At 42.6% G+C, this 25,797-nt stretch overlaps 1 protein-coding gene across 1 annotated transcript in view; it reads right to left on the reverse strand.

Moving 5' to 3' along the window:
- Positions 1–690: 690 nt before the first annotated feature.
- The window catches only part of LOC122787508 (tapasin-related protein-like), a gene marked incomplete at its 5' end in the record, with an annotated part of 196,956 nt that continues 171,849 nt past the window's right edge, over positions 691–25,797 (reverse strand). The window contains 3 exon segments of the mRNA XM_044054264.1: positions 691–728; positions 818–831; positions 19,964–20,053. Of these exon segments, the coding sequence (XP_043910199.1) occupies positions 714–728; positions 818–831; positions 19,964–20,053 (119 nt within the window).

The following is a 25,797-nucleotide window of genomic DNA, read 5'->3' on the forward strand; positions in this document are numbered from 1 at the left end:
GTTTTTGTTACATTTTCAAACATTTAAATGTTCGCTCTCTAAAGGTCGACCTTTAGAGATTCGAACATTTAAACGTTCGTTGATGTAATATAGACCTGGGAAAACATCCTTCAATCCTTAACACATCAAATATTGCTATACAAAACTTATTGCTAACATGTCAACAGCACTAAGCCTTATACTATTAATAGGTACTGATTTAGCATTAAATTCTGCAGTGGGATTGAAGTAGATTTGAAACACAAAACCTGTAAGCCACTTCTAAATAACAAGACTTACCAAAGTAAAACATTGGGAGACATAAATTAGTGACAGATAAGGAACATGTTGCCCATTTGGTGGACACTTTTTCCAAGAAAATGAGTATCATCTTCAAAACTTGCCATGCTGCCAGAGCTGTATGCTCATCAGTAACTGGTATTTTTTGCATCAGTTGGTTTGGTTATCAAATGATGTGGAGCTTTTGTGCAAGACATGATTAAGGTTCAAGGATGCAGCATTTCTGTTTCATTCACACACACACTGCAACATCAACTGTAGTAATGATCATTGCCTGACAATACTTCCAAAAGCAGGACTGGTTACTGGCAGATGGCAAATGTTACTATGACACAGAAGATCACAGAATGATAAAAGCATTATAGAAAACAAAAATGTATTTTGTAATCCCATAAGATATGTACCTGCTTTGTGATTTTTTTAATTTTTCTCTTCTAGTATGGCTTTTTCTGAAACAGTACAGAAAAGTTTGTGAATAATTAGAACAGTATAGTTTGTAATGTAAAAATGTTCATTTAAAACAATAAAAATGACTTACTTTGTTGATACTTGCTAGATATTAGAATAAAAAGAAAAGAAAAGTTAGTACAATACAGAAAGGGAAAATGCATATTATACGTATCCAGTAAAGTATAAAACAAAATGAAATGGCTTTACAAACTGAGACTAAAACAGAGTAGGGCTGACAAGAAAAGAAAGGCAAATCCAGGTACTTATGAAATGCTATTCTTATGCCAACATAAGACGTTTGTCTACATAATGACACAAATTAAAGACTATGAACATTAACCTTGCTGTAATCTGAACATGCTTTTAGTTACAACTGTTCTTAAGTACTCAGAACAAAACAACATTGTGCTTTAAAGATGCATCTACAAATGTTTTTACATCCTCTCAGGCAAATGAATAATAAAAAATAAATACTGTATGGTAACACAGCAAAGCAATACACATCAATGGGAGGTGGGTTCTGTACTGGAGTAAAGGAAAACAGGTTTGGCAGTGAAACAAGTAAACATTAAAGATTTCTGGAACTGTATGCCATCTGCCAAATATCTTAAACTTGACAATACATGATTTTAGAAAGTATAACTTTTTTCATTCCTGAAATGTTGATATAGCAGGCTTATGAGAAAAAATAGTCTAGCAGGCATTCTGGAAAAAAAGGCCATTTAAAAATATATAACCACAAATTGCTGGTGTCTACTGTGCATAAATTATGCCCTCAGACTGCCATATTTTCATGTCTCTGAAAAAATGAGCAGTAAACACCTGTTCAGTTAAGATCCACAACACTACAGAAAGTACAGTTGTGTACACTTATAAATGTAGATGTTCTAGTGTATTCACTGTTGCAGTCATCATATTTGGGTTATCCCTGCCAGGGTAGCCCTAAATCGGCCCGAATACCAGAGGCTTAGTATTTCTGCATCGGTTACTGTCGTTCCAGGACTGACAACAGGTCGTCTGTGGTATAAAAACAGGCAGTCGACGCCATTACATCAGTTTTTCTTGCCCTAAATGTCAGGAGCCCCCCCAATAAGGAGCTAGGTTATGGTGGAGAACACCACCATTAGAAAGTAAATACCAAAAATTCCTTGTAAGAAGAGAGAGAGAGAGAGAGAGACAAGGGGGATGGAGGGAGGGAAAAGTACAGTTGTGTACACTTACCATGAATGTAGATGTTCGAGTGTATTCACTGTTGCAGTCATTACATTTGGGTTATCTGCTTTGCAGTAGCCCTCAGTCAGCCTGATTAACAAAGTCTTGGGTCTTGAGTCGGTTGCTGTCCCTTCTTCTATGACGTCAGGTCGTCAGGGGTATAAAACATGCAGCCGATGCCATTACATCAGTTTTTTCTTGCCCCAGATGTCAGGTGCCCCCCTAATGGGAAGCAATTAAATCTATAAATACAAGGATATACCTCCAACAAAAAAGCAAATACACCAAAAAGGTTTTTGAGCAGAGTAAGTGAGAGTAGAAGTACAGCCAAAAGAAGAAAGGGGGCTGGAGGGAGGGTAACCAGGACTGCAACAGTGAACACACTCGAACATCTACATTTATGGTAAGTGTACACAACTATACTATGTTCTTCGTGTTTCACTGTTGCAGTCATTACATTTGGGTAGATTCCCAAAGCTAAGGTTGGGAGGAGGAAGTTAACTAGAATTAGGACCAGTTATAAGGCCCTGCAAGACTGCAGTGGCAAAACCAGCTCTGGATTTAGAGAAAATTGGTAAATGATAATACTTGGTGAAAGTATGTACAGAACTCCAGGTAGCAGCTTCTAGGATGTCCCTAGTAGGGACGCCCCTGAGTAAGGCTGTAGAGGTAGATGCAGCCCTGGTTGAATGGGGTCTGATGCCCTTTGGAATAGGTTTTCCATGGTGTTAATAGCAGAAAATAATGCAGTGGCCTACCCATTTTGAAATGGCTTTTCCCACTGTCCCTGCAGCAAATGCCACCAGCAGTTGTTCAGATTTCCTTTGAGGTTCAGTCCTGTCAAAGTAGAATCTAAGCTGTCTGTGCACATCTAAAGAGTGCAGTATCTGTTCCCCTTTGTTCTGTGGGTTAGGAAAGAAGGTAGGCAAATTAATGGACTGATTAAGAGCCACACTGGATACCACCTTGGGCATGAAGGAGGGGTTGGTTCTGAGGAACACCCTGTCCACATGAAAGATGACGAAAGGTTCCACTGTCATAAGGGCCTGTAATTCAGACACCCTTCTTCCAGAAGTGATAGCTAAAAGGAAAGCTGTTTTCCAGGAAAGAAATTTTAAATCTGCAGTAGCAGCTGGCTCGAAAGGAGGAAGAGTGAGTTTCTCCAAGACAAAGTTAAGATCTCAGGCTGGAGTTGGAGCTCTCCTGGGTGGCCTTAAGTTTTTGGCCCCTCTGAGGAACTGCTTGAGCAGTGGGTGAGAGAAGAGGGGAGGCTCCGTGCTATAATGAGCTGAAATGGCTGAGGCATGAATTTTGATGGAGGAAAAGGACAAGCCCTTATGAAGCATCTCAGTCAAGTATTGTAGACTCTGAGGTAAAATGGGCACTGCTGTGTTCATTCCTTGAGATTGGTTCCAGGCACAAAATCTTTTCCATTTTGCAGCATAAGATTTTCTGTTACTGGGCCTCCTTGCCTCTAAAATGATATCCATCACTGATTTACTGAGGGATGGTAAAGGAGAGATTAGGTAATTAGCCAAGCTGCTATGTTCAGGGTTTGCAGCTGAGGGTGCAGAATCTGGTTCTTCTGCTGAGACAGCAGGGAAGGAGTCTGAGGCAGGTGCAATGGAGCCAAGCATAATGCACTGCACAAGAGTGGGTACCAGTGTTGGCGAGGCCAGACTGGTGCAATTAAAATCGTCCTTGGCTTGTCCTGTTTGACCTTTAGTAGTACTTTATAGAGCAGAGGCAGAGGAGGAAAGGCATAAACTGATAGTTTTTTCCAGCTGAAGGATAGAGTATCCACTTTCCAAGCTAGCTTGTGGGGAATCCTTGTGTAAAATTTGTCCAATTGATGGTTCCGGGGGGAGGCAAACGGGTATATATCTGGGCTCCCCCATTTGCTTGTCAAAATGTTGAAAATCCTTGGTTCCAGTTTCCATTCATGTGGGTCCATGAGATTTCTGCTTAGTCCGTCTGCCAGTGTATTTAGTTTTCCTGGCAGGAATTGAGCTTGTAGATTCACTTGGTAGCTCAGGGCTGTATTCCACAATGCCATGGCTAGTCTGCAGAGGGGGTAAGAATGAGTACACCCCTGCTTGTTTATGTACCACATCACAGTGGTGTTATCCGTCTTTACCATTAATTGTCCTGGAAGGATGTGGTCTTGGAAGGCTGTCAGTGCATTCTGTACAGCTAACGTTTCCTTTTGATTTATGTGCAGGTGCATTTGACTTGGGTTCCATTTGCCCTGAATGCACTTCCCTGACAGTTGAGCACCCCATGTATAGTCTGATGCATCTGTTGTTAAAATTTGGGCGGCAGGGGGTAGTGTGAATGGTAGCCCCCTGTTTTGGTGGCAGGCCTTTGCCCACCAAAGGAACTATAGGCGCGTAGGCAAGGTATGATTGGAATCCTTGCTTCTAGATCCTGTGATTGTTGACACCATAGGCTTTTGAGATACCATTGTAGTTTCCTCATATGCAGCCTTGCATGTGGAATTAGAAGAATGCAGGAGGCCATGAACCTCAAGGCTTGCAGAATTTGCCTTGCAGATAGCTGGATTTTTGTGGCCACTTGTTTGAAGTAGGTTGTCAAATGAATCCATTTCTCTGGCGTGAGGAAAGCTATCTGGGAAGTTGTATTCAAGCTTGCTCCCAGGAATGTAATTTGATGACAGGGTACCAAGTGTGATTTCTTTTCATTTATGGTGTACCCGAGACAAGTCAGTACCCTTTGAACAAAGGCCAGATGATTCAAAAGTATGTCCTGGCTTTCTGCCTGAATTAGACAATTGTCCAGGGTATGGGTATATTTGAATATTTCTTTGCCTGCAAAATGCAATGACTGGAGCTAGGCACTTTGTGAATACCCTGGGCGCAGCAGATAAGCCAAAGGGCAGTGCAGAGAACTGACAGTGCATGTAGCCCGCTTTGAAGCGTAGGTATCTTATAGGTTCATAGGTTCATAGGTTTATACTAGGCTATCTGCCCTAAGGCATTTATAAGCCTAGCCCAAATTATTGTGGCTTACGCCACCCCTTATATGAAAAAATACTGTGCCCATTAGTTTGTTGTGCCTCTGTCCAGCAGTGACACAGAGTTGATTCCTGGGGTAAACCTACGATCTCCCATCCACAGGTCTAGATTTCTCTTGAACAGAGTCAGCGAGGTGCTCTGCCTCACATGGACCGGGATTTTATTCCACAGCATAGGGAGTCTCTGAGTGATAAATCTATCCCTCCAGCACGTCCTATTTATATCCGTGCTAAGGTTTAAGTCGCTTGCTCTAGTGGTTTTGGTGGATTTGGATTTTTGAGGTGGAGCATGTCCATTAATTCCGGGTTGGACATGGCCTTGTATGTCAGGCACATGTCACCTCTGAGCAGACGGTATGCGACTGAATAGAGCTGGAGTTTCTTCAATCTGGCAGCATATGACAGATTTTGGAGTCCCTTTATCCTTTTGGTGAGGAACTTTTGGGGTCTCTCCAATTGCTGCAGATGTCGGGTGAGATACATCCCGAATGGGGCATTGTACTCGATCATTGGTCTGATAAGTGAAGAGTACAGGGGAACAATGACCTCACTAGATCTGGATGTGAATCCTTCATGATCAGGTGGGCAATGTAGAAGGTCTTTCTAACCACTTTAGCAATGTGAGTGTCAAAAGAAAGGCCACTGTCAACCTGGGTCCCCAGGTCCCTGATAACCTCTTCTGTGCTTAGTGGATTGCCACCTATATGGTAGCTTGGGGTTACCTTGTTTTTCCCGAAGGGTATGACTATACATTTTTGGCGTTTAACTTCAGGCCATGGCTCTGGCACCAGCTATCTGTTTCCGTGAGTCCCTTCTGAAGGATATCCGTGTCCGATGCACTTTCCACTATGGCGCCCAGTTTGCAGTCGTCTGCAAACTTTGTCAGCCAAAGTCCTCCCATGTTGGCCTGTACTTCTGAGAAGTAGATGCCAAACAATAGGGGCCAAGGACCGAGCCCTGTGGGACACCACTTGTGACCGGCTTGGAGTCTGACACAGCGCCAGCAACTCTAACCCTGTGGGTTCTGTCCTTAAGCCAGTTTGCAACCCATCTTGTGACATATGGGTTTACATTTAAGCTGGTAAGTTTTTCTACAATACCCAAGTGGGGTATTGTGTCGAAAGCCTTTGCAAGGTCAAGGTAGGCTGTATGGACTGCCTTTCCCTCATCAATGGCCTTGGTGACTGTTTCGAAGAAGTCAACCAAGTTCAAAAGGCATGATCTTCCCTTGACAAAGCCAAACTGGGTCGGGTCCAATGTCTGCAAGTCCCCTATATCTTTGTTTATGAGCTCCATTATGATCCTCTCCATAGCTTTGCAGACTAGACTTGTTAAGCTTATGGGGCGGTAATTACCAGGGTCCGTAGAGGCACCGCCTTTGTGGAGTGGGACCACAGTTGCCGTACGCCACTCCTTGGGCACGTATCCTGTGGTAAGGCTGAGATTAAACAGCTGCCTTATGTGCGGGTTTAATTCCTCATTTAGCTCGTGTAGCACACAGCCGGGGACACCATCCGGTCCCATTGATGCTGTGTTTTTAGCTTTAGAGAGAGCAGCTTTCACCTGCGCATTTGAGATGTCCGGGAGGCTACACTCGGCTGGGATAGTTATCTCTCCTTTAGGGGAGAGGGGTGAAGTTTGCACTGAACCTGTCTGCCAGTATGTTGGCAATGTCTGTGGGTTCAGTGATTTTTGTATCATTTTGGACTAATTCTGAGCACATCTGGGAGTTTCCACCCAGGTTCCTAACATAGCTGAAAAAGGCCTTATGATTGTCCTTTGAATCCATGGCAATTTTTCTCTCAAAATTGGCCTTAGTTGATTTTATGAGTGCTCGTATTTTTTACTAATAATGATCAGGGGTGACTTCCCTTTTATGGATTTTGTTCTATCATGTAATAGCTTTCTCCTCTTATTGTAAAGTTTGTTAATGGCTGGGGTCCACCAGACAGGACGTTTGCCCTTTGTGGAAAGAGTCTTGGTTTTATTTGGGATTGCCTGATCCATGCAGTCCTGGAGGTGTTCATAGAAGGCATTTGTAAGGGCTTCCAGCTTGGGTTGTGGTTTCCTCTGGCTCAGGGGCCTTGAAGGATACCACACCAGTCTTGAGTAGTGTGAAGTTTGCTTTAGAGAAGTTCTTCACTATGGTCTTTTTGCTTGGGGTGGGGGGATGTGGATTTCCAGTGAGATTAGTTTATGATCAGATCTCACCAATGAGGGATATACTTGGTGTGGAGCATTTTGTCCCCATGTTTGTGACAATGAGATCTAGTATATTTTCTCCTCTCGTGGGAACAGTGACTAGCTGTTCCATGGCATTTGAATTTATGAACTCCAGGAACCGTTGGGCTAGAAAGTTAGGGCTTGAGTAATGTTCCCAGTCTATATTCGGGTAGTTGAAGTCACCCAATATGATGGTGTTTGGAGATACATTTATACCCTCCAGTGTCTTCAGGAAGGCTGTGTGGGGTTCCTGAGTTTGAGAGGGTGGCCTGTAGCATGCTACAATTTGTAGAGCAGTTTTGCCTATGGTTAGTTGCACCTGGATGGTTTCGAAGCTTATGCATTGCCACCAACCTGGAGGTGTGAGTATCCTTTATGAATATGGATACACCCCTCCTTTTGTGGTGTGGTCCGGGTTTTGGGGCGGAACGCATGATATGAGGTAAAACCTAATAGTGCCGGGTGCTCTCAGGAGCCTTGAACCAGGTTTCAGTTACAGCACAGACATCGATGTTCTCCATACTGAGAAGGGCCTCGAGTCGTGCATTTTGAGATTTAGACTTCTGGCATTGAGCAGCATTACCCTCAGTTTCTTCCCATTTTGTTTTCTAGGGTGGTAGGTTTAGAATTTGAGCCTTGCCTAAAAAGGCACTATGGGGTGGCAAGAGCCTTAGCCAATATCCGGAATCCCAGGGTGACAGGTGCAAGCCGTCCCTTGCAAAGCAGCGTGGCTTGTCAAGCATGTCATCCCAGGCAGACAGACACTGGATCCCCTTTGAATGACACCAGACATTAAGCCAATTGTTAAAGCTGATCATCTTGTCTCTATATTGTGGCATCATTCTTGGTGAAGGAAGGATACTGCTCAGGGTTAGGGTCATACCTGCCTGGGCTACATAATCAGAGAGCTCCTCTATGTCTCTTTTCATGTAGTCCAGGGAGGTACGTCTCAGGTCGTTCACACCAGCATGGACAATGACTGTGTCATATTTGTACTTGCCATGGAGTGACCCGAGTGCTTGTGTTATGTGGCGGATTCTAGCGCCCAATAGGCAGCTTACTGTGACCCTCTCCTTGTTCAGCCTGGTGAGACTCCCTGATAGGGATGTGCAGGTATGCTTCTTTTAAGTCTAGTGTTGCTAACCATGCATCTTTGCCTAGCATAGGAAGCAGCTGGTGAAGTGTCAGCATTTTGAATTTTGGAATCACCAGGAAGGTGTTTAGAGTAGAAAGGTTCAGGATAGGATGCCATGTATTGCCTTTTCTGGGTAGCAGGAAAAGTCTTGAACAGAAACCTTGTCCCTTTTCCTCTTCTGGTACCAACTGGATAGCCTCCATGTTTAAGAGAGAGAGTACTTGATTTTGGGCCTCCGCCCACTGATTTGGGGGTAGTTCTGGCCACCCGCTTGGAGTTGGTAATGTGTGGAAGTGAAATTTGTATCCTTGGGACACTATATTTAAAACCAATTTGTCCTGGGTAATGAGTTCCCAGTTTTTGGCCTGCAGACCAATCTTTCTGCCTAAAGGAGCATTCAGTTGGGAAGTGCTTGGAAATTTTAAAAGCAAATCATTGAGACAGTTTTCCATACGGGGGGGGGGGGTCTTACTACTCTCAGATTTGGGTGTGGAAACCCCCCATTGCTTAGTCTTGTGTGTCCCTTGGGACTGAAACCTGGGGTTTCTGCTGTGTCTGGGTTTGGCTTGGGAAGACCTGGAAGGGGCCAGAAAGGACCAATTCTTAGAGGGCCAGTGCCTACTAAATCTAGGAGGCTGAACTTGTAAGAAATCTTTTGACAGCTTGCATAGATTTAGCTTTATCTTCCACCCTTTTAAGAACTTCCTCAGCCTTATTGCCAAACAGGTGGTCCTGATTTAAGGGAGCATCCAACAACTTAGCTTTAACATGATCAGGCAAAGATTGCTCCTTAAGCCAAGCATGCCTTCTGAGCACAGACCCAGTAACAGCAGCCCTGCAAGAGGCCTCTAATGAATCAAATCCACATTGCAAAGTATGTTTTCCAACCTGTTCAGCAGAATGCATTAAATCCTGTAATTCTTTATGTTCAGCACAGTCAGGAATCATCATTTTCTGTTTAAACAATCCAGTAACGTTGTTGATACTTTAACATATGAAACTGGCAGTTTAAAGCCCTAATGGCTAAGGTTGCAGAAGTGTAAATCTTCTTTCCCCATCTATCCAGCGCCCTAGGGTTTCTATCAGAGGGGGTAGAATTTTTAGCAGTAGAAGCCTTAATTCCCTTGGGTCCATGTGAAATAGTCTCTGGATCCGCAATAGGATTTTTAAAAAGGAACTTGTGTGAATCAGGAACCCTGTAATATCTGTCAGGTTTTCTGGGAGCAGGAGGCAAAGAATCAGGAGCCAGACTAGATTCTGAAAAGGCATCATCAACAATGTCCAGTACAGGAGGTATAGCTAAAGGCCTATGCTGAGGCAGAAGTAAAAAATCCCTAAGCCTCTTCTTTGAATCAGAAAAATCCTGGCTTTCCCAGTGGAAATGTTCCCTTAAAAGAATGTAAGGGCTCTCCAAAAGAAAAATCCTCTGGAGGGGAAGCAGAGGGAATAGAGTCCTCTGCATCAGAATCCTCATAAGTACATAAGGGCAAATCCAGATCATCAGAAGAATCAGAAAAAAATCAGAATCCTGGTCAGAAGATTCATAAACAACTTCAGTCCTAGGTCTCTCAGAAGGGGGAGGTTGGCTTCCCCTGATTAGACCTAAAAGATCTTCAGCCATTCTTATTTGTTTTTTTAGGCCTAGAGGCCTGAGTATGCGGTCTGGGCGTCTGTTTCTTAGGCATGGTTTGAGATTTTGGCCTAAATGAAGATGGAGGCGTCTGTTTAATATGCAGGTCCATAGGCCTGAATACACCCTCAGAAGCTGGTGCCTGCAGAGCAGCTCCAGACCCATCCAAGGTAGAAACATCTGCAGGTTCCACAGTTGAAGCATCTTGCATGGGTCTCAGTAGAGGCCTGCGAGTCAGAAGTAGTGGTTATCAGGGGCTGCGAAAGCACAACTGGCAACTGGCTTAAGAGAAGCGTCGTTGGCAGTTTTGGACCTCGGGGGCCTGCCTCTGTCTTTCTTTACTTTTTTGGAATCCCTGAAGTCGGATGGCTAACCGACATTTCTGGATAATTAAACCGAGAACTGAAATATTTAGAGGCGAAGATATACCGATGACAGTGCGCTGATTAAATAAAGCACAAAACTTACAGCAAGGTACATCGTGGTCAGGGCCTAGGCAAGGAATACAGTACGAATTAAAATCTTTGTGAGGTATTTTCTTTCCACAAGTAATGCAATTATTAACTTTTACTGACATCGGTAAGGAGCAAGAAAAAGTTTCCCCAATGGGGTACTTGGCTTTAATTGAAGACTTTGATTCTGAAACTCAAAAACGAAAATTTCAAGAGTGAACTGCTTCTGCTTCGTGCACCACACGGCAAGAAAGACTGATGTAATGGCGTCGGCTGCATGTTTTATACCCATGACGACCTGACATCATGGAAGAAGGGACAGCAACCGACGCAGGACCCAAGACTTTGTTAATCAGGCCAACTGAGGGCTACTGCAAAGTAGATAACCCAAATGTAATGACTGCAGCAGTGAAACACGAAGAACATCCAAGACTGCAACAGTGAATACACTCGAACATCTACATTTATGGTAAGTGTACACAACTGTACTATGTTCTTCGTGTTTCACTGTTGCAGTTATCACATTTGGGTTGTTTCCCACAGCTGAAAAAAGGGTGGAGGCAGTCAAGAAGACTGGGGGCTGGTTAGGATGCCCTGCAAGATTGCAGTGACAAAGCCTGCCCTGGATTTGGAGAAGTGGTAATGCTTGGTGAAGGTATGAACTGAGGTCCATGTTGCAGGCTCCGGAATGTCCCTGGTGGGGACCCCTCTGAGAAAAGCTGCAGAGGTGGAGGTTGGTCTGGTGGAATGTGTCCTGACCCCCTTGGGGGGAGGATTTCCGTACTGTTTGTAGCAGAAATGGATGCAATGTGCTATCCATTTGGAAATTGTTTGGATATGGCCTTGCCCCCTCTGCTCTTGCAGCGAACCTAACTAGCAAGTGATCAGTTTTTCTAAAAGATTTAGTCCTGTCTAGGTAAAATCTGAGCTGTCTGTGCACATCTAGAGAGTGCAGAATCCTTTCCCCCTTATTTTGTGGGTTAGGGAAAAAGGTGGGCAAATGAATGGATTGGTTGAGAGCCACACTGGACACCCCTTTTGGAATGAAGGATGGGTTAAGTCCTGAGGGAGACCCTGTCAGCATGGAAAATGATGAAGGGCTCTACAGCCATAAGTGCTTGTAGCTCTGATACTCTTCTAGCTGAAGTGATGGCCAGAAGCAAGGCTGTCTTCCAAGAGAGAATTTTTAACTCTGCTGAAGCTGCAGGATCAAAGGGGGGCAGGGTGAGCTTTTCCAACACATAGTTTAGGTCCCAAGCTGGGGTAGGAGCTCTTCTGGGTGGCCTCAAGTTGTTAACCCCTCTTAGGAAGTGTTTGATGAGAGGGTGCAAGAAAAGAGCTGGCTCTGTGCTGAAATGAGCAGAGATGGCAGAAGCATGAATTTTAATAGAAGAGAAGGATAGACCCTTGTGTAGTAGGTCTGCCAGGTAATATAGGATGAGAGGTAGGGTGGGCTGTGCCGTTCCGGCTCCCTTAGCCTGGATCCAGATGCAAAACCTTTTCCACTTGTCAGCATAAGACTTTCCACTGGTGGGGCGTCAGGCCTCATGTGTAACATCTAAAACTTGTTTGCTTAGACTGGCAGCTTGATAAGAGGTCAGGGAATAAGTCAGGCTGCGAGATTGAGGGTCTGCATTAATTCTCCATTCCTCTGGGCCAGGAGTGTGGGGTCTGAGGTAGGTGCCGTGGTGGCAGGGGTGACAGGCTATGCAGCAGTAGGTACCAGTGCTGCCATGACCAGTCTGGGGCAACCAGGATTGTCCTTGGTTTTTCCTACCTTATTTTGAGCAGTACCCTTGAAATGAGTGGTAGAGGGGGAAATGCATAGACTGAGAGGTTTACCCACTGGAAGGATAAAGCATCCACTTTCCAGGCCTTGCTATGAGGTTCCCTGGTGCAGAATTTGCTGAGCTGATTGGAGTGGTAGGCAAAGAGGTCTACCTTTGGGGTGCACCATTTCTGGGTTACAAGGGTGAAGGTTCCTTGGTCTAGCTGCCATTCATGCGGGACTAGCAGATATCTGCTTAGGTTGTCTGCCAGAGAGTTTAGAGAGCCTGGCAGGAATTGTGCTAACAGGTGTAGTTGTATGGCTGCGGCCGTGTGCCAAAGGATCATGGCAAGTCTGCACAGAGGATAAGAGAGAGTTCTTCCCTGCTTGTTGATGTACCACATCTCTGTGGTGGTATCTGTTTTGATCAGCAGAGGTCCTGGGGAGAGTAGGGGTCTGAAAGCTGTCAGGGTGTGCTGAACTGCTAACATTTCTTTTTGGTTGATGTGCAGATGTATTTGATTTGGGCTCCATTGGCCCTGAATGCACCTGCCATCCAGGTGTGTACCCCAGGCATAGTCTGATGCATCTGTGGTGAGGGTCTGGGTGGCATGGTGTAGCGAGAAGGGAAGTCCCTTGTGGTAGCATGCTGCTGCCCACCAAAGAAAATCTTTCCTTAGACAAGATATCACTGGTATAAGAGTTTCCAGGTCTTGAGAGTGCTGACACCAAAGGCTTTTTAGGCATCATTGTAGTTTCCTCGTATGCAGTCTGGCACATGGAATGCGTAGAATGCAAGAAGCCATGAACCCTAGAGCTTGCAGGGCTTTCCTTGTGGATAACTGGGTCCTGGTGGCTAGTTGGGAGAAGTAGGTTGTCAGGTAGGTTTGTTTTTCTGGTGTAAGGAATGCCATCTGGGATGCTGTGTCCAGGCTTGCTCCCAGGAATACAATTTTTTGTGTGGGTACTAGTTTTTATTTCTTTTCGTTGACAGTATACCCCAGGGAGGTCAGTAGGTCCTTTACAAAGGTCAGGTGCTTCAGCAGCTTATCCTGTCTGCCTGAATCAGGCAGCCGTCTTAAGTATGGGTAAATCTGAATATTTCTTTGCCTGCAAAAAGCAATGGTGGGAGCCAGACATTTTGTGAAAACTCTGGGAGCAGTGGATAAGCCAAAGGGAAGCACAGAGAACTGAAAGTGCAGTGATCCTGCTCTGAAATGTAGATATTTCTGCGTGAATCCCTGATTGGGATGTGGAGGTAGGCCTCTTTTAGGTCTAGGGTGGCTAACCAAGCATCCTTGGAAAGCATAGAAAGAAGCTGCTGGAGGATGAGCATTTTGAACTTTGGTATCACCAGAAAGGTGTTTAGAATGGATAGGTCGAGGATGGGGCGCCATGTGTGCTCTTTTCTGGGTACCAGGAAGAGTCTGGAGTAGAAACTTTGGCCTGTCTCTTCTACAGGAACATGTTCTATTGCCCTCATAGAGAGGAGGGAAAGGACTTGCATTCTGGCATCTATCCACTGGTTTGGGGGAAGATCTGGGAACCCTTTTGGGGTTGGCAGAGTATGATAAAATTTGTATCCCTGGGACACTATGATGAGGACCCAGTGGTCGTTGGTAATGGTGGCCCAGTTGCTTGCGTGGAAAGAGAATTTTCCTCCAAGGGGCAAGTGCAGGTGGGCAGAGGGAAGGGCTGTAAGTATAAAGTCATTGTGAGCTCTTACCATAAGGTGGTGGCTTTGCACTCCCTGGCTTTGAAGAGGAGGAACTCCACTGCTTAGATCTCTACATTCCCCGGAGCTGTTGTCTGGGGGCCTGCTTCCCCTGGGTCTGTGCTGAGCTGACCTGGGGGGGGGGGGGCAGGAAAGGACCAGTGCTTGGAGAGGCAATGCCTACTGAACCTCGGTGGCTGGACCTGTAAGAAGTCTTTAACTGTCTGCATAGATTTCGCTTTTTCTTCCATCTTTTTTAGGACCTCTTCTGCCTTGGTGCCAAATAAGTTGTCTTTGTGCAAGGGAGTGTCCAATAATTTGGATTTGACATGGTCTGTTCCTTAAGCCAAGCATGTCTTCTAAGTACAGAACCAGTATCTGCTTCCCTGTAAGATGCTTCTAGGGCATCAAAACCACAATGTAAGGTGTGCTTAGTTACTTGACTTGCAGAATACATTAACTCTTGTAACTCTTTATTTTCTGCACAAGCAGGGAAAGAAGATATTTTTTGTTTGAAGAGTTCCATGGTATGTTGCTGATATTTCAGCATAGGGAACTGACAATTTAATGCTGTACTAGCAAGAGGAGCAGAGGTGTATACGGTTTTACCCCATATGTCTAATGCTCGGGAATCCCTATCGGAGGGGGTGGGATTCTTAGCTGAAGTTGCTTTGATGCCTTAAGGTCCTTGAGAGATGACCTCCGTGTCAGCAGTAGGATTTTCGAAAAGAAATTTGTGGGAGTCAGGGACTCTATAGTACCTGTCAGGTTTCCTGGGAGCAGGAGGGAGGGTGTCTGGGGTCAGACTGGATTCCATAAAAACATCATCCACAACATCCAGGACAGGAGGAATGGCCAGAGGTCTATGCTGTGGAAGATCTAAGAATTCCCTGAGTCTCTTTTTTTTTTTTTTTTTTGACCGAGGATAGTCTTGACACTCCCATTGGAAATGCTCCTTTAAAGTATGTAGGGTTTCCCCAAAGGAAAATTCCTCTGGTGGAGAGGCTGAAGTAATGGATTCCTCTGCATCGGAATCCTCATAAGAAGAGAGGGGTTGCATATTTTCATATTCATATGCATCAGAGTCATAGGACTCCTGTTCAGCTAAAGCTACTGGGGACAAGTCTCTTTTTCTTTTGGAAGAGGTAGCCTGGCTACTCCTGATGAGCATTATAAGGTCTTCTGCCATTTTAAGCATTTGAGACTGAGGCAAGGAAGCAGAAGCCTGAGCTTGGGTCGTTGGTTTTTTGGGTGTGGTTTGTACCCTGGGCTTTAGAAACTCTGTAGTTTTCGAAAGAACTGTAGATGCGAAAGAAGTCATTGGTCTGTGTCGAGTATCGGTAGTGCGAAGTACTTCCTCAGAAGCCGGTGCCTGTTCAGCGGCTCTGGACCCATCCAAGGTAGAGACATCCACAGGATCTTCAGTCGAAGAAGAGTCTCGCAGCATACCAGACTCTGAAAGGGTCTCGGTAGCAGCCTGCAGATCCACAGAAGCGGGCATCAGGGGCTGCAAAAGCGGCTCACTAAGGACCAGAGAACTGGTGACTAGCTTAATGGAAGCATCGTCTGCAGTTTTGGACCTGTGCGGTCTGTCTCTGTCTTTATCCTTACGTTTTTTTCGGAAGATCGGTTGTCTGATGGCTTACCGAAGCCATATCGGAAGTCGAGGACTGAGAGCAAAAATATCTAGCTACAATAAGGGCCCGACGATGTTTATTTCTGGTGTTGAACAAAGCACAAAAGTGACAACGAGGAACGTCGTGGTCTGGGCCTAAATGAGTGATGCAGTAGGAATGAAAGTCTCTGTGTGGTATTTGCTTTCCACAGACGAGACAACTATTAACTTTTTCTGACATCGGTTAGAGCAAGAAAAAAGGATCCCCAACAGGGTACTTTGTTTTAGAAGACTTCAACTTCAATTCGGAAATGAAAAACTCAGAGGCCGAACAGCACGTGTGTGAACTGCTTCTGCTTCGTACTCCTTGGCAAGTAAGACTGATGTAATGGCATCGGCTGCCTGTTTTTATACCACTGACGACCTGATGTTAGTCTTAGAGCAACAGCATCTGATGCAGAAATACTAAGCCTCTGGTATTCGGGTTGACTGACTGCTATGCTGACAGGGATAACCCAAATGTGATGACTGCAACAGTGAAACACGAAGAACATTAACAGTGTTTTAGGAATCACAATTCCCTTGTGTACTATGCAAAACCACTGACACTGTCTCCCACTGCAAGACTTCTATAAATATCACCTTTAGTCATTAGTTCATTATTGTTAGTACTAAGAAACTTCACTGTTAATATAACAAAGTATCAGTTCCTATAATGGTCATGTTTCTATGTTTTTCTTTGTATAAATGAACAAAAGGAACAGAAAAAAAGATTTCCAATGTGTTTCCCATTTCTTAAACGATTTATTTTTAAAGCACGTGAAACTTGGGTACTGCAGAAGTTAAGTTGATTAGTATGAAATTATTAACAAACCACATGGCATATTATACACAAATGTAATGAAAATGGGTTTAGTATCGTATAAATAAGCACAAATATCAAAATACATTTAACAAACGTAATAACTTAGAATAACAAGATGGCATACAGTACTAGCACAGTTGCAGTTCATTATGTAACCACCTACACCAAAGTCACTCATATGGTATGGTCAGACTTTGTTGCAGGTCATAACTAGTTTTAGCGGAGGTCCATGAAAATGTGCTTTATGCATACTTAACATGCTGATACTATTTAGTTACTGCTACACCATAATTAAGTGAAATGCAAAACAATCCATGAATCTATCTCTATATGATGAAAGACCTGTATGTGTAAACTTCATATATGGAAAGTAACTATGTGCAATTTCACTCACTAGGAAGGCCTAAGACATCTGATATCTAAGGTAGGCTCAACATAATTTCTGTGGCTTGTAGGAAGCTGTTTATAAGAAGTATACAAACCTCATATGCATTTTAGATTTTTATTTGAATTATGAAATGAAAGTAGAAAAAGTAAACAGTTTGAAGTTGATGTTCATTTCTACAGATTAATTTTTAAAGTCTTCTTCTTGGATATAAACTCTGAAGTACATTTACACTATTTCAGACCGAAACTTCATGAAATCAAAAAATACTGAGAAATATGACCGAATAAAAATAAAGAGAGATCAAAATACTAACCAGCTATTTTATTGGCAATGATGTGAGGAAGGTTAGCAGAGTGATCTAGGGATGACCAACAGGAATGACATAGTGGATTATAGTTTAAGTGCAGCATCATCCTCTGAATGTTGCAGCAGTTACTTCTATTTTTTCTTGAAATTTAGAAATGGAATCTGAAGTGGAAGTGGAGAAAGTATAAGAAAGAGGAACTTTTCTAGGTCAAAGTCCTCCACAGATGGAGACACTGAACATCACTTATGAACAGAATGCTAAGCTACTGAATTTATCAGACTATAAATTTAAATGATCACTGTATCACTTTGATCAGTAAGGGGCTTAAATTCATGCTCACTGCTTTTACATTATTGACAACTACTGAAACTGAACTGTTTTGTTTGTGTAGAAAGATAAAACTGAGAGACTTCTTTTTTCACAAAAGTCTGATTATACTGAAAGTTCTATCACAGCTTTGGAAGGTACTAAAAATGATTTATTGGCACTCTCTTGCTATAATGAATTTGAATAATTAACTGATGAACATTCACTTATGGATTTTTTTCAGTTTATTTAATTCAGTAGATGATGATTTGGGCATGGTTTATTTAAGCAATAACCCATGCCTGGGTGTGGGTAATGCTGGATTTACCCAAGGTTGGTGTGGCTTGGTCACAAGGGTGAAGCCCGAGTGGCCAAACAAAGACAACTGTGGGTAAATCCAGCATTGCCCACACCCAGAAGTGGGTTACTGCTATTTTACAATGACATTATTTAAGAAAAAAAAATACTTTTCTTAAATAATGGCATTGTATAATGCCTCCGTGCTGCCCTTCCGCAGCTGTCTGGTATTCTGCGGCAGTTCTGATGTACTGCGCATGCGTATGCTTACACAGCACATCAGAGCTGTGGGTGGAAGCAATGGAGAAAGCAAGATCTCCGTTGCTTTTTACAAAGTATCTCGCTATGTTAAAGGAGTTTAATATAGTGAGACAGCTTTAAAAAAAGCAACGGAGAATCTTTGTTGCTTTTTTTAAAGCTGTCTCGCTATGTTAAACCCATTTAACATAGAGAGACAGCTTTAAAAAAAGCAACGGAGAAAGGAAGATCTCCGTTACTTTTTTTTAAAGCTGTCTCGCTATGTTAAACTCCTTTAACATAGCGAGACAGTGTCTAAAAAGCAATGGCGATCTTGTGTTCTCTGCTGCTGTAAAAAAAAAAGACTTGTACTAATGGAAAAAGTCCGGGCGACCGGACCTTTTTCCATTAGTATAAGTCTGATTTACAACGTGCACACTGACCAATCAACGTGCACGTTTTGGAATATTAATGGGGGGGGGTCGTTGTATAATGCCATATTTAGATGCCCAAATTAAAATAGTTATCTTTTTCCCACATAAGGTAAATTTAGTGATGAAGTTTATTGAGTTAAGTAGGCAGCATAGGAAAGCTTTCGGTTGAACATGTTAGAAAAGAGAAAGCTTACAGTTTAGTTAGCATATTAGAAAAGAGAGAGAGAACATGTATTTTAATTAAGGGAGAGTAGTCGGTTCCAAAAAAATTAAAACAGTTCAAAGGGACTTTTTGACTACATGTAGAGCCGACAAATGTGGTAATGCCATATTAATGAATAACATACAATATTCCAAAATGTGAGAGACCATATTAAATAATAATCCATATCAACAAATGCAAATAATATTATTTGAAAGAATATAATGCTGAATTATTTGATATGATGCGACAGTCAAGTAATGCTAGCATTTTGAATATAGAACATTTGAAACAGCTCTTTGAAAGAAATTCAAAGTGGGCAGTATTTTAAGTTTTGCTACAAATTCATAAAAACGGATGGTGTAATTCATCAGGGCAACATATTTTATGGGTTAATGGATACTTACAAATACAAGCATTTTGTTAAATTATTAAAAGAATTTGTCAGAATCATATGCCAAAGACATGGGGATGTTAGTAAATTTAGAGAGAGAGAACACTAAAGGAAGAATATGGTTGTCATTGTTTTAGAAGTTAGAAATTCATGTTCAGCCATTGCATACATGTTGACTATTAAAACAACAGCTCACTATTTAGAAGGACCTTTTTTATCTTTTGTTGTTTTTAATTAATTTCTCCCTTGCATATATAGCATGTTTAAATTTGTAGAAAATATTTTCGATAGGTAAGAGTTACTACAATGGGGTGTCATTTACTCTAACACGCTCATGTTGAAGTTTGGACAGGCTGTATATACAATTAGGGGTTTTATAGTGTTTCAGTTGTAATGCATAACGGAGACTTTCTGAAGGTACTGAACAGTAATAAAGTGGTTGGAATTTACCAGTAAGATAAAAAGCACATGGCAGATATGTTTATAGATATTAAACTGAAAGAAAAGATGGAAAAACAATAGTGTATATTGAAAAGATACTGCAGCACAAATATCCCTTTACACTAAAAGTGCTCCTCTACCACATTTAATATTTTCTTTACCAATGTGCGAGTCCATAACCAGAAACAAATATTACTTTAAAGGACGACTATCAATAATCTCCTTAGAGTTTGTGGATTTTGGGGAAATGGGGTTCCAGTGAAAGACCTAATGGAAGCAAAAAAGAAAGCAAATGCAGGAAATAATGTAAGAAGTTGGAAAAGAAAGGAGGACAGGAAACGGAAGGGGGTGAAAAGATTTTTTGAGTAGCAAAATACTCTGCATTCTCTGGAATGGGTATAATTTATAAGGCTGCTGGATCACAGTTTGAGTGAACGGATGTTAACATACAGCAAAAATAATTTGGCAACAATTTTTTAACAAATACTTAGGGAACTGATGCTAATATACAGCTAACCTCCTTTGTTCTCTGTTATGAAAAGCTCAATCTGTTTATGCATATCATGGAATAAAGTATTACCTTTGTGAAGGTAAAACAGTAAAATCATCAGGATCAGAAGCAGAATCAAAATAAAGATGATCAGCAGCGGTGTGGTAAAGCTTCCTTGTACTGTAGAATGAAAAAAAAAAGTTTGAAATTCATGCATGATTTTTATACGCTCAAAATTATTGCTGTAGATGCAAAAAAAAATGTTACTTACGGTTACTAAAACTGACATCCCAATCCAAATGATAAACTTTCATACATCACTGCATTTTTTTAAGTTTTACTTATTACCTGGAAAAACCTTTAAAATATCAGTTGCCTTACTAAGTCCTTTGCACTCTATACCATCACTGTGTCCATTTTTTCTGCAGATTGTTGTTACTACTGGAACAACTTATTACAGCTTCTGCTGCCTCTTGGCTCCACATTCTGGGATTCAGTCTTGGCATGCCAATTAAATCTGTAGAGAGTTTATTTACTAGCTACTCTTTTTTTTTTCCAAAAGACATGCAGCTTATATAGACTGTCTACCATAACTTTCCCCTAAATTTATAAAGTGAACTACTTCTACCCAGTACTTTCTGGCAGGGAATCCAGGCTTACTGAGACTAATTTAGTTAATATAATAAAAACAAAAGTTATGTACTTATCATAATGAGAGATGCATGCTGTTCAATTATGGATTGTCAAATCCAAAATTATCTGACCTCTGCACCGATATTTAAGCTTTTGGTTCAAGGGCTCTGACTCCTCCCCTACCCATAAGTCCCTGGCCTCCACCCTATTACCTCAGAATGAATTTGCCCCCTGATGAATAATATATCAAAGGATAAGCAAGAAACCTTATTCTAATGAAAAATGGTCCTATTCTGGCTAATTTCTAAGTGGCATAAAAAAGGACATGACATTGTTATAAACCACTGGCAGTAATTGCTGCTTATTGACATGGAATGTGAGGTTGAACAGTCTTTGGAGTCTCATTAGTGACAATTTGGTAGGGGGCAGGTGGGAGAGATGTTGAACCAGATGGAAATCGGACAACGTAGATCTATCATTATGTTAAGTATATAACGTTTGTATCCAATGTTATCTATTACTGTCTAATTCATCTGTAGGACAGATTCCCATGCATATGGCCCCAGGTCGTATCAAGGAAGGGCATTCCTAGGAATGGTGGAGCTAAAGGATGAATAAGATCTAGAGTTCATCCAGTTTATAATGCAACACAAATGCATAAATTGTTCAAGTATCAGCTGCACAGATATTAGCAATAGGAAGTATGCTGGAAATGCTGTAGATGTGGCCACAGCCCTTGCAGAATGGTCTTTAGGCTTAGACTGTAAGGATAAACCCTTTTTATTTTACATTAATGTAATACACTCACATAAACATCTACACAAAATAATCTTAGCCACAGCCTTGCCCAATTGTTGTTTGCAGAATGCCACAAAAAGTTGATCAGACTTCCTCAAAGGCTTAGTTCTGTGAAGATAAAACCTGAGTTGGCGATTGACATCCAGCATATGAAGCATGAATTCACCTCAATTAGAAAATCTTGGAAAAAAGACTAGTAGATCTACTGCCTGGTTTAGACTAGCTTTGAATGCCACCTTTGGGAGGAAAGAAGCATTAGTTCTTGGTGAAACCCTATCTTTTTGAAAAAAAACAAGTAAGAAGGTTTGCAGGAAAGTGCTTGCTTCTTTGTTACATGCTTAGCTAACATGAAAGCCACCAGAAAAAAGTACAGTTGTGTACACTTACCATAAATGTAGATGTTCGAGTGTATTCACTGTTGCAGTCATTACATTTGGGTAATCCTGCTGGCAGGTTGCCCTCAGTCAGCCTGAATTCCAAAGTCTTGGGTCCTGCGTCGGTTGCTGTCTCCTCTTCCATGACATCAGATCGTCAGGGGTATAAAGCATGCAGCCGATGCCATTTTCTTTAGTTTTTCTTGCCCCCGATGTCAGGTGCCCCCAAAAAGGTAGCAATGTTTTATTTATATATATTTATATACATGCATCAATATAAACTTTACCTTCATCTACAAGCAAATACACCACATAGGTTGTAGAAGATAGAGAAGGAAAGATAAACTGTAGAATGAAAGGGGGATGGCAGGAGGGTAACCTGGACTGCAACAGTGAATACACTCGAACATCTACATTTATGGTAAGTGTACACAACTGTACTATGTTCTTCGTGTTTCACTGTTGTAGTCATTACATTTGGGTAGAGTCCCAAAGCTATGGCTGGGAGGCTGGAGCTAAACAGCATTAGGAGTGGCTATGAGGCCCTGCAGAACTGCAGTGGCAAAGCCTGCCCTGGATTTAGAGTAAAGTGGCAGATGATAATGCTTTGTAAAGGTGTGCACTGAACTCCAAGTAGTAGCCTCTAAAATGTCTTTAGTTGGTACTCCCCTGAGAAAGGCTGCTGAAGTGGCTGCAGCTCTAGTTGAATGTGGCCTAATGCCCTTAGACACTGGCTTGCCATGCTGTGAATAGCAGAAACGAATGCAGTGGCCTATCCACTTTGAAATAGTCTGCTTGGAAATAGCCTTTCCTTCTGATCCTGCAGCATATGCCACTAGTAATTCCTCTGTCTTCCTGAAAACTTTAGTTTTGTCCAAATAGAATCTAAGCTGTCTGTGTACGTCCAAAGAATGCAGAATTCTCTCCTCCTTGTTCTGTGGATTTGGATAAAAAGTTGGCAAATGAATAGTTTGGTTAAGGGCCACACTGGACACCACCTTAGGCATAAATGTTGGGTTTGTCCTCAGAGAGACCCTGTCTGGATAAAAAATGATAAAAGGTTCCACAGCCATGAGTGCCTGTAGCTCTGACACTCGTCTTGCAGAAGTTATTGCTAGGAGCAGAGCTGTTTTCCAAGATAAAAACTTTATATATCAGCAGTAGCAGCTGGCTCAAATGGAGGTAGGGTGAGTTTTTCCAAGACATAATTGAGGTACCATGCAGGTATTGGCAATCTCCTTGGAGGCCTTAAATTTTTGGCTCCTCTGAGGAACTGCCTTAATAAAGGATGAGAAAAGATTGGTGGCTCTGTATTGTAATGAGCCGAAATGGCAGAGGCATGAATTTTAATTGATGAAAAAGATTGGCCTTTGTCCAGCATCTCAGTTAAGTATTGCAAAATCTGAGGAATATTTAGTACAGCTGTATCAGCTCTTTGTGCCTGGTTCCAAGCACAAAATCTCTTCCATTTTCCAGCATAAAATTTCCTAGTACTAGGCCCTTCTGGCTTCCAAAATGACATCATCACAGCTTTACTGAGAGGTGTGCTTTGTATGGCTACATTATCCGCCATGCTGCCAGGTTTAGAGTCCTGAGTTGGCTGTGCAGGATCTGATTGTTTTGTTGGGACAGTAGATGAGGTATTCAAGGTAAGGTCCAGGCTGGGCATTGAGACAAGTTCCTTAAGATCGGATACCAGTACTGGCGGGGCCAGTCTGGGGCAATCAGTATCATCTTTGGTTTCTCCTGTCTGACCTTTAGGAGTACCTTGGGGAGGAGAGGCAATGGAGGAAAGGCATATACTGATAGGTTTTTCCAGTTGAAAGATAAGGCGTCCACTTTCCATGCTTGTCTGTGATAAGTCCTTGTGCAGAATCTTTTTAGTTGGTAGTTGTGAGGGAAGGCAAATAGATCTATGTCCGGGCATCCCCATTTCCTTGTTATCATGCTGAAGACTTGTGGACCCAGCTGCCACTCGTGGGGATCCATGAGGTTTCTGCTTAGTTCGTCTGCCAGAGTGTTTTCCTTTCCTGGCAGGAATTGTGCCTGCAGATGAACCTGGTAAGTCAATGCTGTGTCCCACAAAGCCATGGCTAGTATGCAAAGGGGGTAAGAATGTGTGCCCTCCTGCTTGTGTATATACCACATGACCGTGGTGTTGTCTGTCTTTATCAATAGTTGTCCTGGATGAAGTAGGTCCTTGAAGACTGTCAGGGCATTTTGAACAGCTAGCATCTCTTTTTGATTGATATGTAGATGCATTTGGTTTGTGGACCAGGTGCCCTGAATGCATCTTTCTGCCATGTGGGCCCCCCAGGCATACTCTGATGCATCCGTTGTTAGGTTCTGCCTGGCTGGGGGTAATGTGAATGGCTGTCCCTTGTTTTGGTGACAAGCCTTTGCCCACCATCGAAACTCCTGTTGCAGGCAGGGAATGAGAGTAATCACTGTTTCCAGGCTGTGACAATGTTGCGCCCAGACACTTTTTAGGTACCATTTAAGTTTCCTCATATGCAGTCTTGCATATGGAATTAGTAGGATGCAGGATGCTATGAAGCCCAAAGCCTGCAGAATTTTTCTTGCAGATAACTGGGCCTTTGTTGCCAATCTGTTGAAACAGGTAGTCAGTTGCCTTTGTCTGGTGCGAGATAAGCCATCTGGGCAGTTGTATTTAAGCTTGCACCCAGGAATATTCTCTCTTGAGAGGGTACTAGTTTTGATTTCTTTTCGTTGACTGTGTACCTTAGGCATGTTAAAAGTATTTTCACAAAAGCCAGATGCTGTAGTAGAATGTCCTTGTTCTCTGCTTGTATGAGGCAGTCACCCAAGTAAGGATATATTTGTATTCCTCTTTGTCTGCAGAAAGCAATTTACTGGTGCCAGGCACTTTGCAAAGACCCTGGGTGCAGTAGATAAGCCAAAGGGCAGTGCAGAGAATTGGTAATGCATTGAGCCAGCCTTGAATCTGAGGTATCTTCTGCATGATTGCCTGATTGGGACATGCAGGTATGCCTCTTTTAGGTCTAAAGTCACGAGCCAAGCCTTTTTGCCCAGCATGGGCAGAAGCTGCTGCAAGGTCAACATTTTGAATTTTGGTATATCCAGGAATGTGTTTAGAATAGATAGGTCCAGTACTGGTCTCCAGGCTTTGTCCTTTCTGGGTACCAAGAACAGTCTTGAATAAAATCCTTGCCCCTGATCTTGCTCTGGTACTTGTTGAATAGCCCTCATGTCCATGAGGGATGAGACTTGTTTTTGTGCCTCTGCCCATTGATTTTTTGGCAGATCTGGTCTACTATTTGCCTTTGGCAGGCTATGGAAGTGAAACTTGTAGCCTTGTGACACTATGTTTAGAACCCACTTGTCCTGGGTTATAATGTGTCAATTTTGAGAAAAAAGTGCTATTTTTCCCCCTAAGGGTGCTTCCAGGAGATAAGTGCTTGGTGCATGCAGGGGGAAGTCATTGGGACTGTTTCCTGTATGGTTGTGATTTGTCTTCTCCACTTTTGGAGGTAGAAGCACCCCATTGCTTTGACCTGTATGAACCTTGCACCTGGGATCTACCTCTAGGGCATCTGGATCTGCCCCTTTGAGGTCTGTCTGACACTGGAAAGGACCAATTCTTTGTAGGCCAGTGCCTACTAAACCCAGGTGGCTGTACTTGTAAAAAATCTTTGATAGTTTGCATAGATTTAGCTTTGTCCTCCATTTTCTTTAACACCTCTTCTGCCTTAACACCAAACAAAGTATCATGCTGTAAAGGTGCATCTAATAATTTAACTTTGACTTGATCAGGCAGATTTTGTTCCTTTAACCAAGCATGCCTCCTAATTACAGAACCCGTAACTGCGGCCCTGCAGGAGGCCTCCAGAGAATCAAAACCACATTGCAAAGTATGCTTTCCCACTTGTTCAGCTGCATGCAATAAATCCTGTATTTCCTTGTTTTCTGCACATTCAGAGTTTAACATTTTCTGTTTAAGCAATGTCATGACATGTTGCTGATATTTGAGCATATGAAACTGACAGTTTAAGGCCCTTAGCCAAGGTAGCAGATGTGTAAACCTTTTTTCCCCATCTATCCAGTGCCCTAGAACCTCTGTCAGAGGGAGTAGGGTTT

The sequence above is a fragment of the Protopterus annectens genome, chromosome 13.part0 (assembly GCF_019279795.1).
Source record: "Protopterus annectens isolate FY-2018-M chromosome 13.part0, PAN1.0, whole genome shotgun sequence".
Classification (NCBI taxonomy): domain Eukaryota; kingdom Metazoa; phylum Chordata; order Ceratodontiformes; family Protopteridae; genus Protopterus; species Protopterus annectens.